We start from the raw sequence: 14,596 nt of genomic DNA on the forward strand, positions 1-14,596 counted from the left end.
GTTTGTGTTGGAATTAGCCTACATGGATGATTTTGAGCATAAATACACATGAAAGAAGCTTAACCCTGGATTAGAGAACATGTGCCTCTGAAACATTATTCATTTGATTTAAAAGACTGAGGACATCTACCAAGGTGCATTTAATATTGAAAAAGTTGAGGGAGAATTATATGACTCTGAAATTTGAGACAAATAGCTAAACATTTATGGTATTGATATGATATTCTGAATAAGTTAGTGTTGCTACTCAATGTTTGTATTGTGTATAATACCAGGGTGAGTTATGTTTTAACAAATTATAATTTCAAACCCTGTGATAGGGAGTATTGGTAGCTGCTTTTGACTGATGTCCCTCATCATCTGACCTCCAAAGTTGCATTAAGCTCTATCACACTGATAAACTTAGAGTTATTTCATAATGGGTCATAGGAAATGCAGAATGATTCATATATCAGTGGAATTGTTCTTAGCTCCAAATACTAAAAGCAAAAGCATTAGTTATGTTTATTATATTAAGATTATTACCTTGTCAAAATTATTAATAGATTTTGAAAATATTAATTTCAAGAAATTCTTGATAATTGCCAAAATTTGATAATTTGTCAGATTGGTGTGCTTCTTGGATGATTTTTTCATACAAATGACCAACTGTCAATATGTCCACAGGCTGCATTAAGAATCCTGATGAGCCATATAAGATATGAAATTGAGAATGGGTTGTTTGGTAGAAGGAAGAGTTTTTCTGTGTTATGATTAGGTAATAGTCATATTTAGAGTTGAAGAGTTGAACTGGATATTAGAGAGATGAGATCAGTGTACATAGGAAGCCAAGAATGCAAAAGCACTTATAGGTTAGAGAAGTGAGTCTTTATGTGGGAAGTAAGAGATTGCAGCATTTGGAGTCACTGAAGACTTTTCAGAAACCTCCTGTGCTGGAAATGGGAAATTGGATAATGAATTATCTTTTAGTGGTTTGATTATACAGAACATTTTCTTTTCATTTTCAGTACCTGTTGATCTTGATCCTAATCTTCCTGAAGAGCTTGTTCAAAAGTTTCACAATAATTCTTGTGAATTATGTGATGTCGAGGTAAGTAAATGAAAAACTTCATTAAAGTGATGCAAACGTTGCCCTGCAAAAATGATATTACTTTTTATGCTTTTGGCTTCAAGAGGATTCAGGAAGGGTGGCAAATGTTGTGGGAGGAGCTGAGTAAGTGTGTTAGCACTAATGATGCAAGGGACTGAGTAGTAATGAAGGATAAATTTAATACAAGAGTTGGTGATTTATAAGATTAGGGCATAATTGGGAGGCATTTGGTACCTGGTGTAGATGAAAATGAAGAGCTTGTAAAGTTGTGTGATGAAAAGGGACTGGTGATTTTGAATAGCTGGCACAGGGACATATATTAATGCATGTGGGTGAGGTGAGTGGCCATTAATGGATTATTTATTAATTGATATGTTTGCTAAAAAGGGTACAGAAAGTTACGTTATCACAATCCAGATAAGTTGTCAAACCAAGAAATCTCTTTCTCTACACAAGCACAATTATGATAATAATAATTGTATTACACTTTACACTTGGGCAAAATAGATATATTAACAAAGATTACAATCAAATAAAGGCAATGCAGTACAGTGGCTACAAAATATATGAATTATGGGCAATAGAAAATTTCACTCATCTTGGTGCGACCAGCTGAAGGACTCAAACTCTCACAATCCCTCTTGGGTTATTTATTAAGAGTGGGTAGTTATATAGGGTCACTTCTGATTGGTGACAAAAAGAAATATGTAAATGAGATGCTGACGTCTCCTGGGTAGGCCCACATCTCAGCTGTAATTGGCCAGAGGTCCCCCATCATCCATCACTCCACTCAGTTCTGATTTGTTGAGAACAAGAAATGTGTAAGTGAGATGCTGATTTTACAGGTGAGATGTGATTGGCCAGAAGTCCCTTGGCATCTATCATGCCACTTCACGCTTAAATGCACACCTTCCTAGCTGTCACAGCCTAAGCTGCTGACTTATACTTTTTTATAATATGGAACCTGTACAATATGATATAATATAATGCATAGAACAACTCAAGTTCCATAACAACATTTGCACACATACATTCCCCACATGTCATAGAAGTTGACTAAAGGGGGCTGAACGTGCAGGGGTGAAAGGCACACACAGAATCGAGTGAATTGGAATGATGTGGTATACTGGGGTTGATGTGCAGTCACTGAACTAAACCAGGATATGTGAAGCATCTGGGGTAAACCATGGAAAGGTCTATGGGGCCTGGATGTGGATAGGGAGCCGTGTTTTTGGTGCATTACACATGACAGCTAGAGAATGGATGTGAGTGGTTGTGGCCTTCCTTTGTATGTTTCCTGGCTCTACCTCGCTGATGCAGGGGTAGCAAGGGGTGGCAATGCTGTTTTCTGTAGGGTGGGGTGGTGATGGGAATGGACAAAAAGGAGCAGATATGAATATGTATTCTTTTCGCTCTCAGTTGAATTCAGTTTTGCTTCAAAACTTGAATGGATGGCTTTCTTTAAGAAGGGTTGATTTTTCCTTACTGTCATTTATCCTTACTTTTTGGTTTGCTAGATTTTTGGATAACTGGACCAATCCTGTACTTTGCATTTATGTTGCTCTTCTATTTGTATATGTCTTTACATGTATATTATCTTTGAAGAACAAAGTAAAAAAATACCAGGTAATCACGGAAGTATGATTTTGTTCCCATAACAGAAAGAATTGCCTTTACTGCAAATATCTTGGTGGCTTGATTGTATTGAGATAGATGCAAAAATACAATGTTTTTAGATTTTCTGTAGTATGACTAGGGCCTTGAATGTTTGGTTAGAATGTTGATGATTTGATTCTTGTCTCTACAGCATGGCCATGAATTTTTGGCCTTTTCTGCTTAGAAATTTTTCCTACTTTTGCATTTTGTGATTTCCTTTAGTCTAGTTACTTGGGTTCATCTTTTGAAGATTAATGATTTTTCATATATTTCAGCTAAATTCAATAATCCAGGCCAAGAACCACTATGATGGAAAACAGCATAGAAAAAAAATACAAAATTATTTATCGGGAATGGCTCGAAAAGATGGTCAGCCTGCAACAAAGTTAGCAAAGATAGATTTATCAACCTCTAAAAAGGTTTGTAAACTTAGATAACGTAGAGAATGAAATGGATGTAGTTGTTATCTTTCACAAGGTTAAGCAAATGTGAAACAGGCTATTGATATGTGTTATATGAGATGAGCATGTAGTATGACTAGATGGAATGAAGAAAACAACAAGGAGGGTGTATGAGAGATGGGATATGGCAGGGAATGCAAGGGAATTAATTGTGTAGTGGTTGAGTGGGTGAAATATAACACACTAAGGTGGTTTGGGCATGTGAAAAGAATTCAGGGTGGGGAGTTTACAAGAAGAGTGTATGATAGTATGATGAAAGGGGCTGTGTGAGAGGAAGACCTTCTTTAACATGGGGAAATAGAGTGTACGACTACTGGAGGGAAAGAATGTGGGTAATCGTTTATGCAAGAGAGACATGAAAGGACAGGGTTAAGTGAAGACTTTGATGTATCCACCCTTTTGATTAGTGTTCCTGGAGGGAATGGGTATTATAATTATAGATATAGAAACAGATTTATGTATTTCTATGAGATTTATTTACAGGCAGAAAATTGGTAGGGGTTGGTCTCTTACAGAAGCACTGCCATATAGGAAGTGTTTTTTCTTTGTTGGATAAGTGGATCAAGAAGCTGAGAACATTGATTTGGCAAATTTAAGTCTTGTTGGATGTCTCACTAATATAGAGGCTTAAGCTTAGAAATCATGTTACCACCAACCAGTTGCTGTCTCAGTTTGCTGCTTGGTAATGCCTTATGCTTTCTCTGCCTCTTTTTGCATTTAATATGCATAATGGTTATATGTCCATTTGTCATTTCTTCTCTGTCAGATTTTGCCTTTGTTCATTTTAGCAATTGGTTATGTGATGATTAATCAATTTACTGTTTAGTTCACATTTATACGAGTAAGGAGGTATAGCTTGAAACACAACATATTAAAGGAAATAATGAGTGAATATGCCTCTGGTGATGAGAGGAACACATCATTACAAGGGTAAAGATGAAAATATGGAGGCCTACCAGCTCTGTTCATTGAGAGAAAATATTGCTTGTAGTGTATGATAATGAAGAAGTGTTGGGATTCTTCATTTAACTGCAACTTTGTTTGCTACTTTGAACTCCCAAGACCCAAAAATATTTATTTTACTAGTAGTCCTAGGAAAACATGATTAGAATATAAGCACCACATGTAAGAAAAAAAGTTCAGGAGATAGAAGTTTGGAAGACAGAACTTGTAACTAAAACTACAGATGTTTTCATAAGTTTAGTGAATTTACATTGAGAGTATATCAACTGAAGTGGCATGGCTTGGACCAGCCTCAAAAATTACATCTCCTGCCTTCTGTGCTCCTGGTACTACATGAACATTTCCTTTTATTTTTGAACTTTTTGTTGTTATATTACAGCTATTGCAAACTGAAACAATACAAAAACAGGGGAAAACACCCATTTAGTCATACCTTAAAGTTAGCTTAGTACAAAAGAAAGATGTGCTAGTTATTGGAATTTAGAAATCCCATTTCATTATGATGGTAATTTCCATACTTGTTTGCCATTTCCTGCTGTATCTAGGTAGCACCAGGAACAGACAAAATGCAGTCTCACTTTCTCTCATCTACTCCATAGCTGCCATGTAAATGTACTGAAACCAGAGCTCCCATCCGTGGCTAAGCCCTGCACACTATCCCATGGTTTCTACTGACCACTTTATATGTGTTTCTTTGTTCCAGTTTCAGCTCCTTCACCCTCCACTTGATCTCGTAAATACTTTCTCTTATACACCTCCTAGACCATCCCATGGTTTCTACTGACCACTTTTTATGTGTTCCTTTGTTCCGCTTTCAGCTCCTCACCTTGCCTGTTGACCTTGTAAATACTTTCTCTTATACACCTCCCAGTCAATCATACTCCTTCTCAGCAGGTGCCACCCATATGCCTCTGTTTTTTTTTGTTTCACTTGACACTTAATTTCCTCATCCCCACTCATTACCCTTTCCCGTATGCTCACCTTCCACCTCCTGCATATCACACACTTCACTTTCAACACAGGCATTCCTTCCATCAGTACCTTCCACTCCTCGCTCACTCCCCTTGTTTTATTAACTCTCACTTTATGCAATTCTACAATTAAGCTCACTCACTGTCCCCACCTATGTCATTTCCTCTTCTAAAACTGCAATAAATTTTCACACAAACCTCACCAAAACATGTGCTTAGCACATTTACATCCTGTGATCTCTTTCTTGCATACCTGTCATACCTATAGTACTTTTTGAACCCAAACCTCACCCTCTTATGTATACGTATGTATGTACCTTATTTTCATCTTGGTATTTCCAATTGTCAATCCTTTTTTGGCAAACTATAAGCTGCTTACAATTTTCATTTATATCTGGCACCTCATGCCTCTCAATTATATCATTTGCCACGTCACCTACTCTTACATCCAAATATTCCTCCACAAAGTCTTGATCCCATGCATGCTCACATGGTCTCTCCCAAAAGCCGTCATTCTTTTGACTTCCAGATGGACAAGCACCGACAGTCGTCCACCTTTAATAATCATCCTTCTTTCTTACCTGCATCAGTCTAGAATTTGCTTTTTTCATTATATCAGTACATTCCCATAGTTTTTTCATCAGAGGTACTACCTCCTTTTGTGTTTTTATCTATCTGTCTTTCTATATCTTTGATGCTCGTTCCCTCTAGGAACTCCCATCAAGGGGTGGCCATGGCAAAGGAGTCCCCACTTACCCCTCTCCTTACATGCCTCCCTTGCATGCACCATTCTTCCTCTGTTTCTCTCTCTCCAGTATTTCTCCACCCTATTTTCCCATGTTACAGGTGGTCTTCCACTCACACCAACCCCTTTAATTGTACTATCATACTATCTCCTTGTAAACTCCCAGTCTTGCATTCTTCCAAGTGCCCAAACCACCTCAAAGCATTATGTCTCACCCATTCTACCACTCCATAATTCACTTCCTTTGCATTCCTTACAATATCACACCTCTCATACGCCTTTTCATTTCTTTCTCCATACCTCAGCATTTCACCCATAATCCCATCCACTCCAGATTTCTTTCCTACCTTCAGCATCATTATTGCCCTTCCTAACTCCGTTTTATTTTTTTAGGTCCAAGCACTTGTATCCTCTTCCTTTCCTCCTCCATACCCTTTCATGTAACAACTGCTGCCTCTCTTTCTTCCACATTCATCAGTTCTTCATCTTCCTTTCACTTCCTCCTTTTGATTCAGCAATTCCCCTTCCTTATTTCTCACATCACCATTTCTACTCTTACATCCAAATATTCCTCCACAAAGTCTTGATCCCATGCATGCTCACATGGTCTCTCCCAAAAGCCGTCATTCTTTTGACTTCCAGATGGACAAGCACCGACAGTCGTCCACCTTTAATAATCATCCTTCTTTCTTACCTGCATCAGTCTAGAATTTGCTTTTTTCATTATATCAGTACATTCCCATAGTTTTTTCATCAGAGGTACTACCTCCTTTTGTGTTTTTATCTATCTGTCTTTCTATATCTTTGATGCTCGTTCCCTCTAGGAACTCCCATCAAGGGGTGGCCATGGCAAAGGAGTCCCCACTTACCCCTCTCCTTACATGCCTCCCTTGCATGCACCATTCTTCCTCTGTTTCTCTCTCTCCAGTATTTCTCCACCCTATTTTCCCATGTTACAGGTGGTCTTCCACTCACACCAACCCCTTTAATTGTACTATCATACTATCTCCTTGTAAACTCCCAGTCTTGCATTCTTCCAAGTGCCCAAACCACCTCAAAGCATTATGTCTCACCCATTCTACCACTCCATAATTCACTTCCTTTGCATTCCTTACAATATCACACCTCTCATACGCCTTTTCATTTCTTTCTCCATACCTCAGCATTTCACCCATAATCCCATCCACTCCAGATTTCTTTCCTACCTTCAGCATCATTATTGCCCTTCCTAACTCCGTTTTATTTTTTTTAGGTCCAAGCACTTGTATCCTCTTCCTTTCCTCCTCCATACCCTTTCATGTAACAACTGCTGCCTCTCTTTCTTCCACATTCATCAGTTCTTCATCTTCCTTTCACTTCCTCCTTTTGATTCAGCAATTCCCCTTCCTTATTTCTCACATCACCATTTCTACTCTTACATCCAAATATTCCTCCACAAAGTCTTGATCCCATGCATGCTCACATGGTCTCTCCCAAAAGCCGTCATTCTTTTGACTTCCAGATGGACAAGCACCGACAGTCGTCCACCTTTAATAATCATCCTTCTTTCTTACCTGCATCAGTCTAGAATTTGCTTTTTTCATTATATCAGTACATTCCCATAGTTTTTTCATCAGAGGTACTACCTCCTTTTGTGTTTTTATCTATCTGTCTTTCTATATCTTTGATGCTCGTTCCCTCTAGGAACTCCCATCAAGGGGTGGCCATGGCAAAGGAGTCCCCACTTACCCCTCTCCTTACATGCCTCCCTTGCATGCACCATTCTTCCTCTGTTTCTCTCTCTCCAGTATTTCTCCACCCTATTTTCCCATGTTACAGGTGGTCTTCCACTCACACCAACCCCTTTAATTGTACTATCATACTATCTCCTTGTAAACTCCCAGTCTTGCATTCTTCCAAGTGCCCAAACCACCTCAAAGCATTATGTCTCACCCATTCTACCACTCCATAATTCACTTCCTTTGCATTCCTTACAATATCACACCTCTCATACGCCTTTTCATTTCTTTCTCCATACCTCAGCATTTCACCCATAATCCCATCCACTCCAGATTTCTTTCCTACCTTCAGCATCATTATTGCCCTTCCTAACTCCGTTTTATTTTTTTAGGTCCAAGCACTTGTATCCTCTTCCTTTCCTCCTCCATACCCTTTCATGTAACAACTGCTGCCTCTCTTTCTTCCACATTCATCAGTTCTTCATCTTCCTTTCACTTCCTCCTTTTGATTCAGCAATTCCCCTTCCTTATTTCTCACATCACCATTTCTACTCTTACATCCACCTCTTTGTTTTTTCTTCTCCTTCTAGTATAGTTTCTTATTATCTCAAAACTTTTTACTTACTTCCTTCCAAAAACCTTCATCTGCTCTTTCTTTGCTTTCCTCTGTCAGCTTCTTTAACATTTTGCTCACATGTTTTTTATTCTTCCTTCCCTCTTTGCTGAACTTCCACTGGTATATTGAGCAGTATGCCATATGCCATTTTCTTCTCTTCCACAGCTTTTCTAATTTCTTTTTCCATCATGTATTGCCCTTTTATTCCTGTATCTCACTACCTTGTATCCAAATGCTGATTCTACAACCTTTGCTACTATTTTTCAAACATTTTAAACACATCAGCTAAGCTTTCAGTTACCTTCCTTTTGTACTCCTCCCTGTATTTTTCCTGTTTCTTCTTCTTGCTTGCAACACTTTTTCCTCTTCATTCTTCTTTATACCATACCTTCACTTCACCTTGATCCTCATCCCCACTATAACTGCGAAAATGATCAGTCTCCAAAGAATGCTTTCATGACTTTAGCATTCAGCACAGCCTTACTCAGTCTTTCATTTACTACCACGTAGTCAATCAAAGCCTTTTGCTCTTCTCTTCCATCATTCCTCATCCAAGTATATCTGTGGATCATTTTGTGCTGAAAAAAGATGTTTGCAAGGGATGGACCCCTCTCAGCACAGTATCCAGAAGATAGCTTTCATTTTTATTTACTCCAGGCACTCCCCATTTACCTACTATCTCAGCAATTTCATCATATCCCACTTTCACACTCATATCACCCAATATGACCAAGTTTCTCTAATTCTCACTTTAACCCCAGACTTTACCTCCTCACACTATCAAACAATTCTTCCCCTCTCCATTTGGGCTAAGTTTAGAGCCAGAATATCCAGGCTTTTCTCTGAACATTTCATGTTCTCATCCTGGTTGCGTCCACATACATTCATATACCCTGAGCCAGGAGCACTCATTACTTGGCTCCTCCATCTTCTTTCACTTTAAGAAGGTTTCAGTACAAGAAGGAGAAGGTTTCTGGCCCCTTGCTCCCACTCCAATTAGTCCCTCTAAATTTTGCTTTATTTGATTGAAGTGATTGCATGATTTATGAGTTCCTTTACAGTATAATTCTAGTAAATGAGATGCTATTATGTGGGGATAGGTATATATTGTAGCCTAGGTTACTTACAGGTGATTACATAGAAGTCATAGTGTTAAGGGTTTTGTTGAGCACAAGGACATTCATAAGTGCCAGACCTGTTTATTCACAAGTGACATCAGTACTTTCACAAGTACCAGATTTGTATATTCACAAGTGCCAGACTAGTACATTCACAAGTGCCAGACTAGTCAAGTATCAGATCTTAGGAGTCGCTGGATTTTGAAATATTGGATTGAAGACATTAGAATGTATAAACTGTATTAGTTTAATACTGTATATAACTCATTACTTGAAATGTGCTCTTTTATTTGGGTTTTGTTGCAGAAAGTGGAACCGTTAGATGTAAGTAAGCTGTACTGCAAGTGCTGTGATTTAAGCTTCACTTCGGAACAACATGCGCAGCAACATTACATGGGTCGAAATCATCAGCGTGTTTTACATGGGCTTAAACCTCTCAAGGCTGGATACTATAATCAAGACACTGGGAAATGGCAAAGAATGTAAGATTTTTTTGTAAAAGATACTCTTGATAACTATATATATCTTATATTTGCAGTAAATGAAGCCAGGGGAGTGGGCTAGGAATGGGAATTATTTAGGGAAGCTTGTTTACATGTGAGAGAAGTATGTAGTAAGCAGAAGGTGGGAGATAAGCATGTAAAAGAGAGTAGTGAGTGGTGAGATGAAATTTAAGTTGTTAGTGAAAGTGAGGTGGATGGGCATTACGTACAGGGAAGGAGTGCAAGAGATTGGAAAAAGCACAAGAGAAAGTGGCAGGAGGTCAAGATGGAGGTGTAGAGGTTGAAAAAGAGGGCAAATGAGATTTAAGGTGAATAAGTATCGTCCAACTCATCATAGACTTTCACACTTGCCTACACCAACAAATGATAGGACATTCTCTTTGCCACCCCTTAGCATGTTCACACACAACAGCCTCTTCATTGTATGTCTGTCAATTAGCATATAATCTTGCAATCCCTGTTGACCAGAAACCCCACTTACCCATGTGTACTTATTTATGTACTTTTGTTCTAAACATTTTGTTCAAAACAGATAAGCATGTAAGAGAGGGTAGTGAGTGGTGGGATGATATTTAAGTTGCTAGTGAAAGTGAGGTGAATGGGCATTACCTACAGGGAAGGAGTGCAAGAGATTGGGAAAAGTACTAGAGAAAGTGCCAGGAGGTCAAGAGGGAGGTGTAGAGGCTGAAAAAGAGGGCAAATGAGATTTAAGGTGAATAAGTATCGTCCAACTCATCGCAGACTTTCACACTTGCCTGCACCAACAAATGATAGGACATTCTCTTTGCCACCCCTTAGCATGTTCACATGCAACAGCCTCAATTAGCACATAATCTTGCAATCCCTGATAACCAGAAACCCCGCTTTCTCATGTGTACTTATTTATGTACTTTTGTTAAAAACATTTTTCTGTCACCATTCCTCCTCCATTGCACATCTGTACAAGGTCCTCTTCATATTCCTTTACATTAGGAACCCCATACTCTCCATTTAAACTTCCAGTTGCCATAACACCAACTCTTGCATGAAGATCTCTTTCACCAGTATTCAGTCCATTTCATCAAAGTCACCAAAACACTCATTCAACATCTACAAAGGACTTCAGTCTTCTTTCCTTTTTTTTTTACTACCAGGTGCATAAGCAAAAACATTTACCACTTCTTGTAGTCTGCTTTCATTTTAACTTAGTTTTGTAATCATTAACACAATTCCTAAATTAGAAATGTTACCCTGTTTTTGCTCTTTCCCAGTCACAAACTAATCTTAGACTCCCCCCATCAACATTTCTAAACCATTCTTGCTCCTTCTTGTTCTGTGTATTTTCTGTTAAGGTAAAAATAACCAGGTTATCTCATCAGACTTAGCACCAACCTCTTCCTCAAATCCATCATGGTCACATCCATGCACATTCACACACCCTGTCTTGAGTCTTCAAGGAGTAATTATTACTTGGCTCCTCTTTTTTTTTTTTTTTTTGAAAGATAATACAGAATGGGAGGATGTTCAGTTGCCAATCCTCCCTGTTTGTTGCTTCTCATGATATGCAAGAGAAATCTTAATGCCTTATTTCAGTGATTTTTTTGTTTGTTTTATATATTTTACGGAAGTTTTCCTTTATGCTTTCTTCTCTCCCTGTTCATTTTGTCATTTAATAACACTCATTGAACACCATCTAAATGCTTTCTGAATGCTATCTTTATCTAATTGTCAGCACACCTACATTTGTATAATTTTGAAGCTGTTTATTATTTATACAAATTATATTCCAGGCCACCAGACCCAAGAGTGTCAGCTGAGAGACTTGGCCTAAACCTGGACCCTCCATCTGATGAAGAGGCCGGAGAACCTGCAAAAAAAGATGTTGATCCCGAAAGTGTGAAGGAGAAAGGAAGGTTTGCAATGTGAAAATTATGTATGGGAGTGATGATATGTTTGAAATAAGCTTTTAATGTAAAATATTCTTTCCATTTAATTTTTCTTGTGTGTTTTGTATTCTAATAACACACAAAAGTATCATGAATATACATTGACTTCACTGAGTTGAATGTAGAAGCACCATTGTGAGGAAACACTGCTCATTATTGTCATTCCGTCTCTGGGAAGTGCCAAAGATATCCAGAACCTGTTTAGTCTTTCTCATTTAACAACTTCATTTACTTGTAGTTGGAGAGAAAATGAAGGAAGAACTGTTGTGATGCTCAGCTAGTTATTGTTTTCCAGGAACCCAACTTCTCTGAACAGCTAGCTTTTGTTCACATTCATGAAAAATCAAGAGCAACGTACATTGGGATGACACAAAATTTGACCTTAAAGAAAGGCAATTACTTCTTAAAAAGCTAAGAAAAGGGAGGGTAGGCAAAACCTTTGTAAGAGATCAGAACACAAAATACACGAAACCTTGGAAGAATCGTTGAAGGTTTATGCTATTCATTCTCTTAGTACATGTATATTTGGTCATTATAGGTTGTTTCTTTGTAATTGACATTGGGATTTTGAAGTGCCTTTACATTATTGACATAGTATAACAAAGCTAATGGATCTGTGGATGTGATCTTAGTGATTTATGGAATGTGAATCAGTTTATGTGTTTGGCTTTCATAGGCTCATTTTTCGTTCTGTGTTGGACTTCAGCAATTTTTTTAGAGTATAATTCCCAACTCTTATTCAAAAGATGGTTTGTAAAACAAGTGATCATATAGATATTCATTCAGCATGCCATCGTTGCACATCTTTGAATTGTTACAGCGATAAAGATTCATGTGTTGTTGAAAATAGACTGCTTCACCAGAAAAATAACTCGGGGAAAAATATGTTGAGGGCTTGTTTTTTGTGAATCCCCCAGAAATGTTTTTTTAGATAACCTTCCTTGGTCAGCTGTCATTCTTTTGAGAATAATATATATATGGGCTGTAAATATGTATTTGGTCAATGGTTTGAATTTGTTTGATGCACAGATCTGAAGGCCCAGGTGGTATGAGTATTAGAGTTTGGCCCAGGGTATCATAGTATCATTTATGTTGGTTGGCAGGGGTCAATAAATTGTAATGTGATGACCTAAAGCTAACTTAACCATTCCATCCTGGTTGTTCCTGCATGGTTGGACATCTGTTTCATTTTTTTCTTTCATATTTGTCCACCATAAATTGTAATCTTAGAAGTAAATGAAGAAGAGTGGATGTTTCTTGTAGCTGAGCATAATATTTGGTGTTCATTACATGTTCTTCCTTCATATCGCTCAGTTAACTATTACACTGCTCACATATCATTCTACAGTAGGAATGCTTGTAATGTGAAAACTTTTTTTGAGAAATGATGGTGGAAAGGGTAGAATTGCTGACATCAGTTTCTTATCTGAATGAAAATGAGACAAGAAATTTCTTAGCTGTTATGTTTTAATTTTAGGTTCTTCTGTGAGCTGTGTAATGTTTCAGCATCATCCCAGGCTCAGCTTGATGGTCACATATCAGGTCAGCGACACTTGAAGGCTCAGAGACAAAATGCAAAGACCACAACAACTACAACAGGTCAGTGAGGAATACTTGGTTGTTGATTCTTGCCACTTCTTGAAAGCATATTAGAAAGGAATTAAGCCATTTGCTCAGTATTTTGTCATACTTTCTGGAAACCAGTAGAATGACCGTGTCAAGTTGTATCTGCAAGTAATAAGTTTACTTGAAAGCTTTTCTTAATTTGAATGTGAAGGGAATCCTGATCAAAGCGACTTGTGACTTAAGTACTTACAGTGATTTGTGTTTAGATACCTTTCAAGCATTTTCCTCCCATTAGTTTTTGTAGTCATTATATTAGTGATAGCATTACTTAGACAAAGATGATTATGGGTGCACACTTCAAAAGGAGTTCATGTAAAGTAATGTTTATTTAATTCCGCATGTAGGTATGTGTCTTTCTTATAGTCTCTTGAGTGCCTATCATAATGTAATCCATATTCACTGTATCTTTGCAAGAAAATCATTATGTTTAGGTTTTGCATTCTGCATTGAACATGTGAGCAACTCAGTTTTATCCTTGATCATCTCCAGAGGCTAGTTTGAAACTACACAGTCCTAAAAGTACCAAACACATATGCAAAAGTTTGCTGAGTGGCTGTGGAAACAAATGCCAGGCTTGAAATAATAATCACCTAACAATCATTAAGCAAACCTCTTGTGCTCTGACACCTCGGCTCAAAGTTATGGCTTGCCTTTTATTATGTGATGTATCATCTTTTTTGAGAAGTGTGATTAGTTCTTGAGAAGATCTCTTAAATACTGGAGTTACTTGAAGTTGTTTTGGTGTTTCATTGAGAATTGTTTGTCTTGCTTGAAATATCTGCTTTTGGTTAGGCCAGCCTGAAGGCTGCTAGCAGCTGATGTCTTTGGTCCATCTTTTTGTTGTTAACATGATAGTCACGTTATATTTGAGAATATACCAAACTAGTTTGATGTGGTTTTATTGGAGCATTCTGGAAATTATATATATACGAATAAAGTGCATATGAACGCACACCTTCATAGAACATACAAACCTCCAACAGCCAGGATCGAACCCGGGACCCCTGTGCAAGAGGCAGGCATGCCAACCGCTAGGCTATGGGACTGTATGATAGGAAACAACTATTCGAAATACTAAGTACTCGAATACCCTTCGTCTCACAATGGTGAGCAACGGGGTCTATATCGGTTATTTCTGAACAGACGCACATAGCCACCTGATAGCGTTTTACCGAACCTAACTGTACAACGCGGAGGTATATGA

At 38.0% G+C, this 14,596-nt stretch overlaps 1 protein-coding gene across 2 annotated transcripts in view; it reads left to right on the forward strand.

The window, feature by feature from the left end:
* The first annotated feature begins 393 nt into the window (after positions 1 to 393).
* Positions 394 to 14,596, forward strand: part of LOC139754776 (zinc finger matrin-type protein 3-like) — a 28,794-nt gene continuing 14,591 nt past the window's right edge. Inside the window, exons 1-5 of one of the 2 annotated variants that reach the window (XR_011713954.1) lie at positions 394 to 1,090; positions 3,022 to 3,165; positions 9,645 to 9,820; positions 11,611 to 11,733; positions 13,244 to 13,365. Coding sequence is in view for 1 of the 2 variants with exons in the window: in XM_071672558.1 (XP_071528659.1) it covers positions 3,100 to 3,165; positions 9,645 to 9,820; positions 11,611 to 11,733; positions 13,244 to 13,365 (487 nt within the window). In the remaining variant the exon portion in view is untranslated. The remainder of the gene's footprint in view (positions 1,091 to 3,021; positions 3,166 to 9,644; positions 9,821 to 11,610; positions 11,734 to 13,243; positions 13,366 to 14,596) is intronic. The other variant, XM_071672558.1, reaches the window with a different exon arrangement.

Source organism: Panulirus ornatus, chromosome 17, assembly GCF_036320965.1.
Source record: "Panulirus ornatus isolate Po-2019 chromosome 17, ASM3632096v1, whole genome shotgun sequence".
NCBI lineage: Eukaryota > Metazoa > Arthropoda > Malacostraca > Decapoda > Palinuridae > Panulirus > Panulirus ornatus.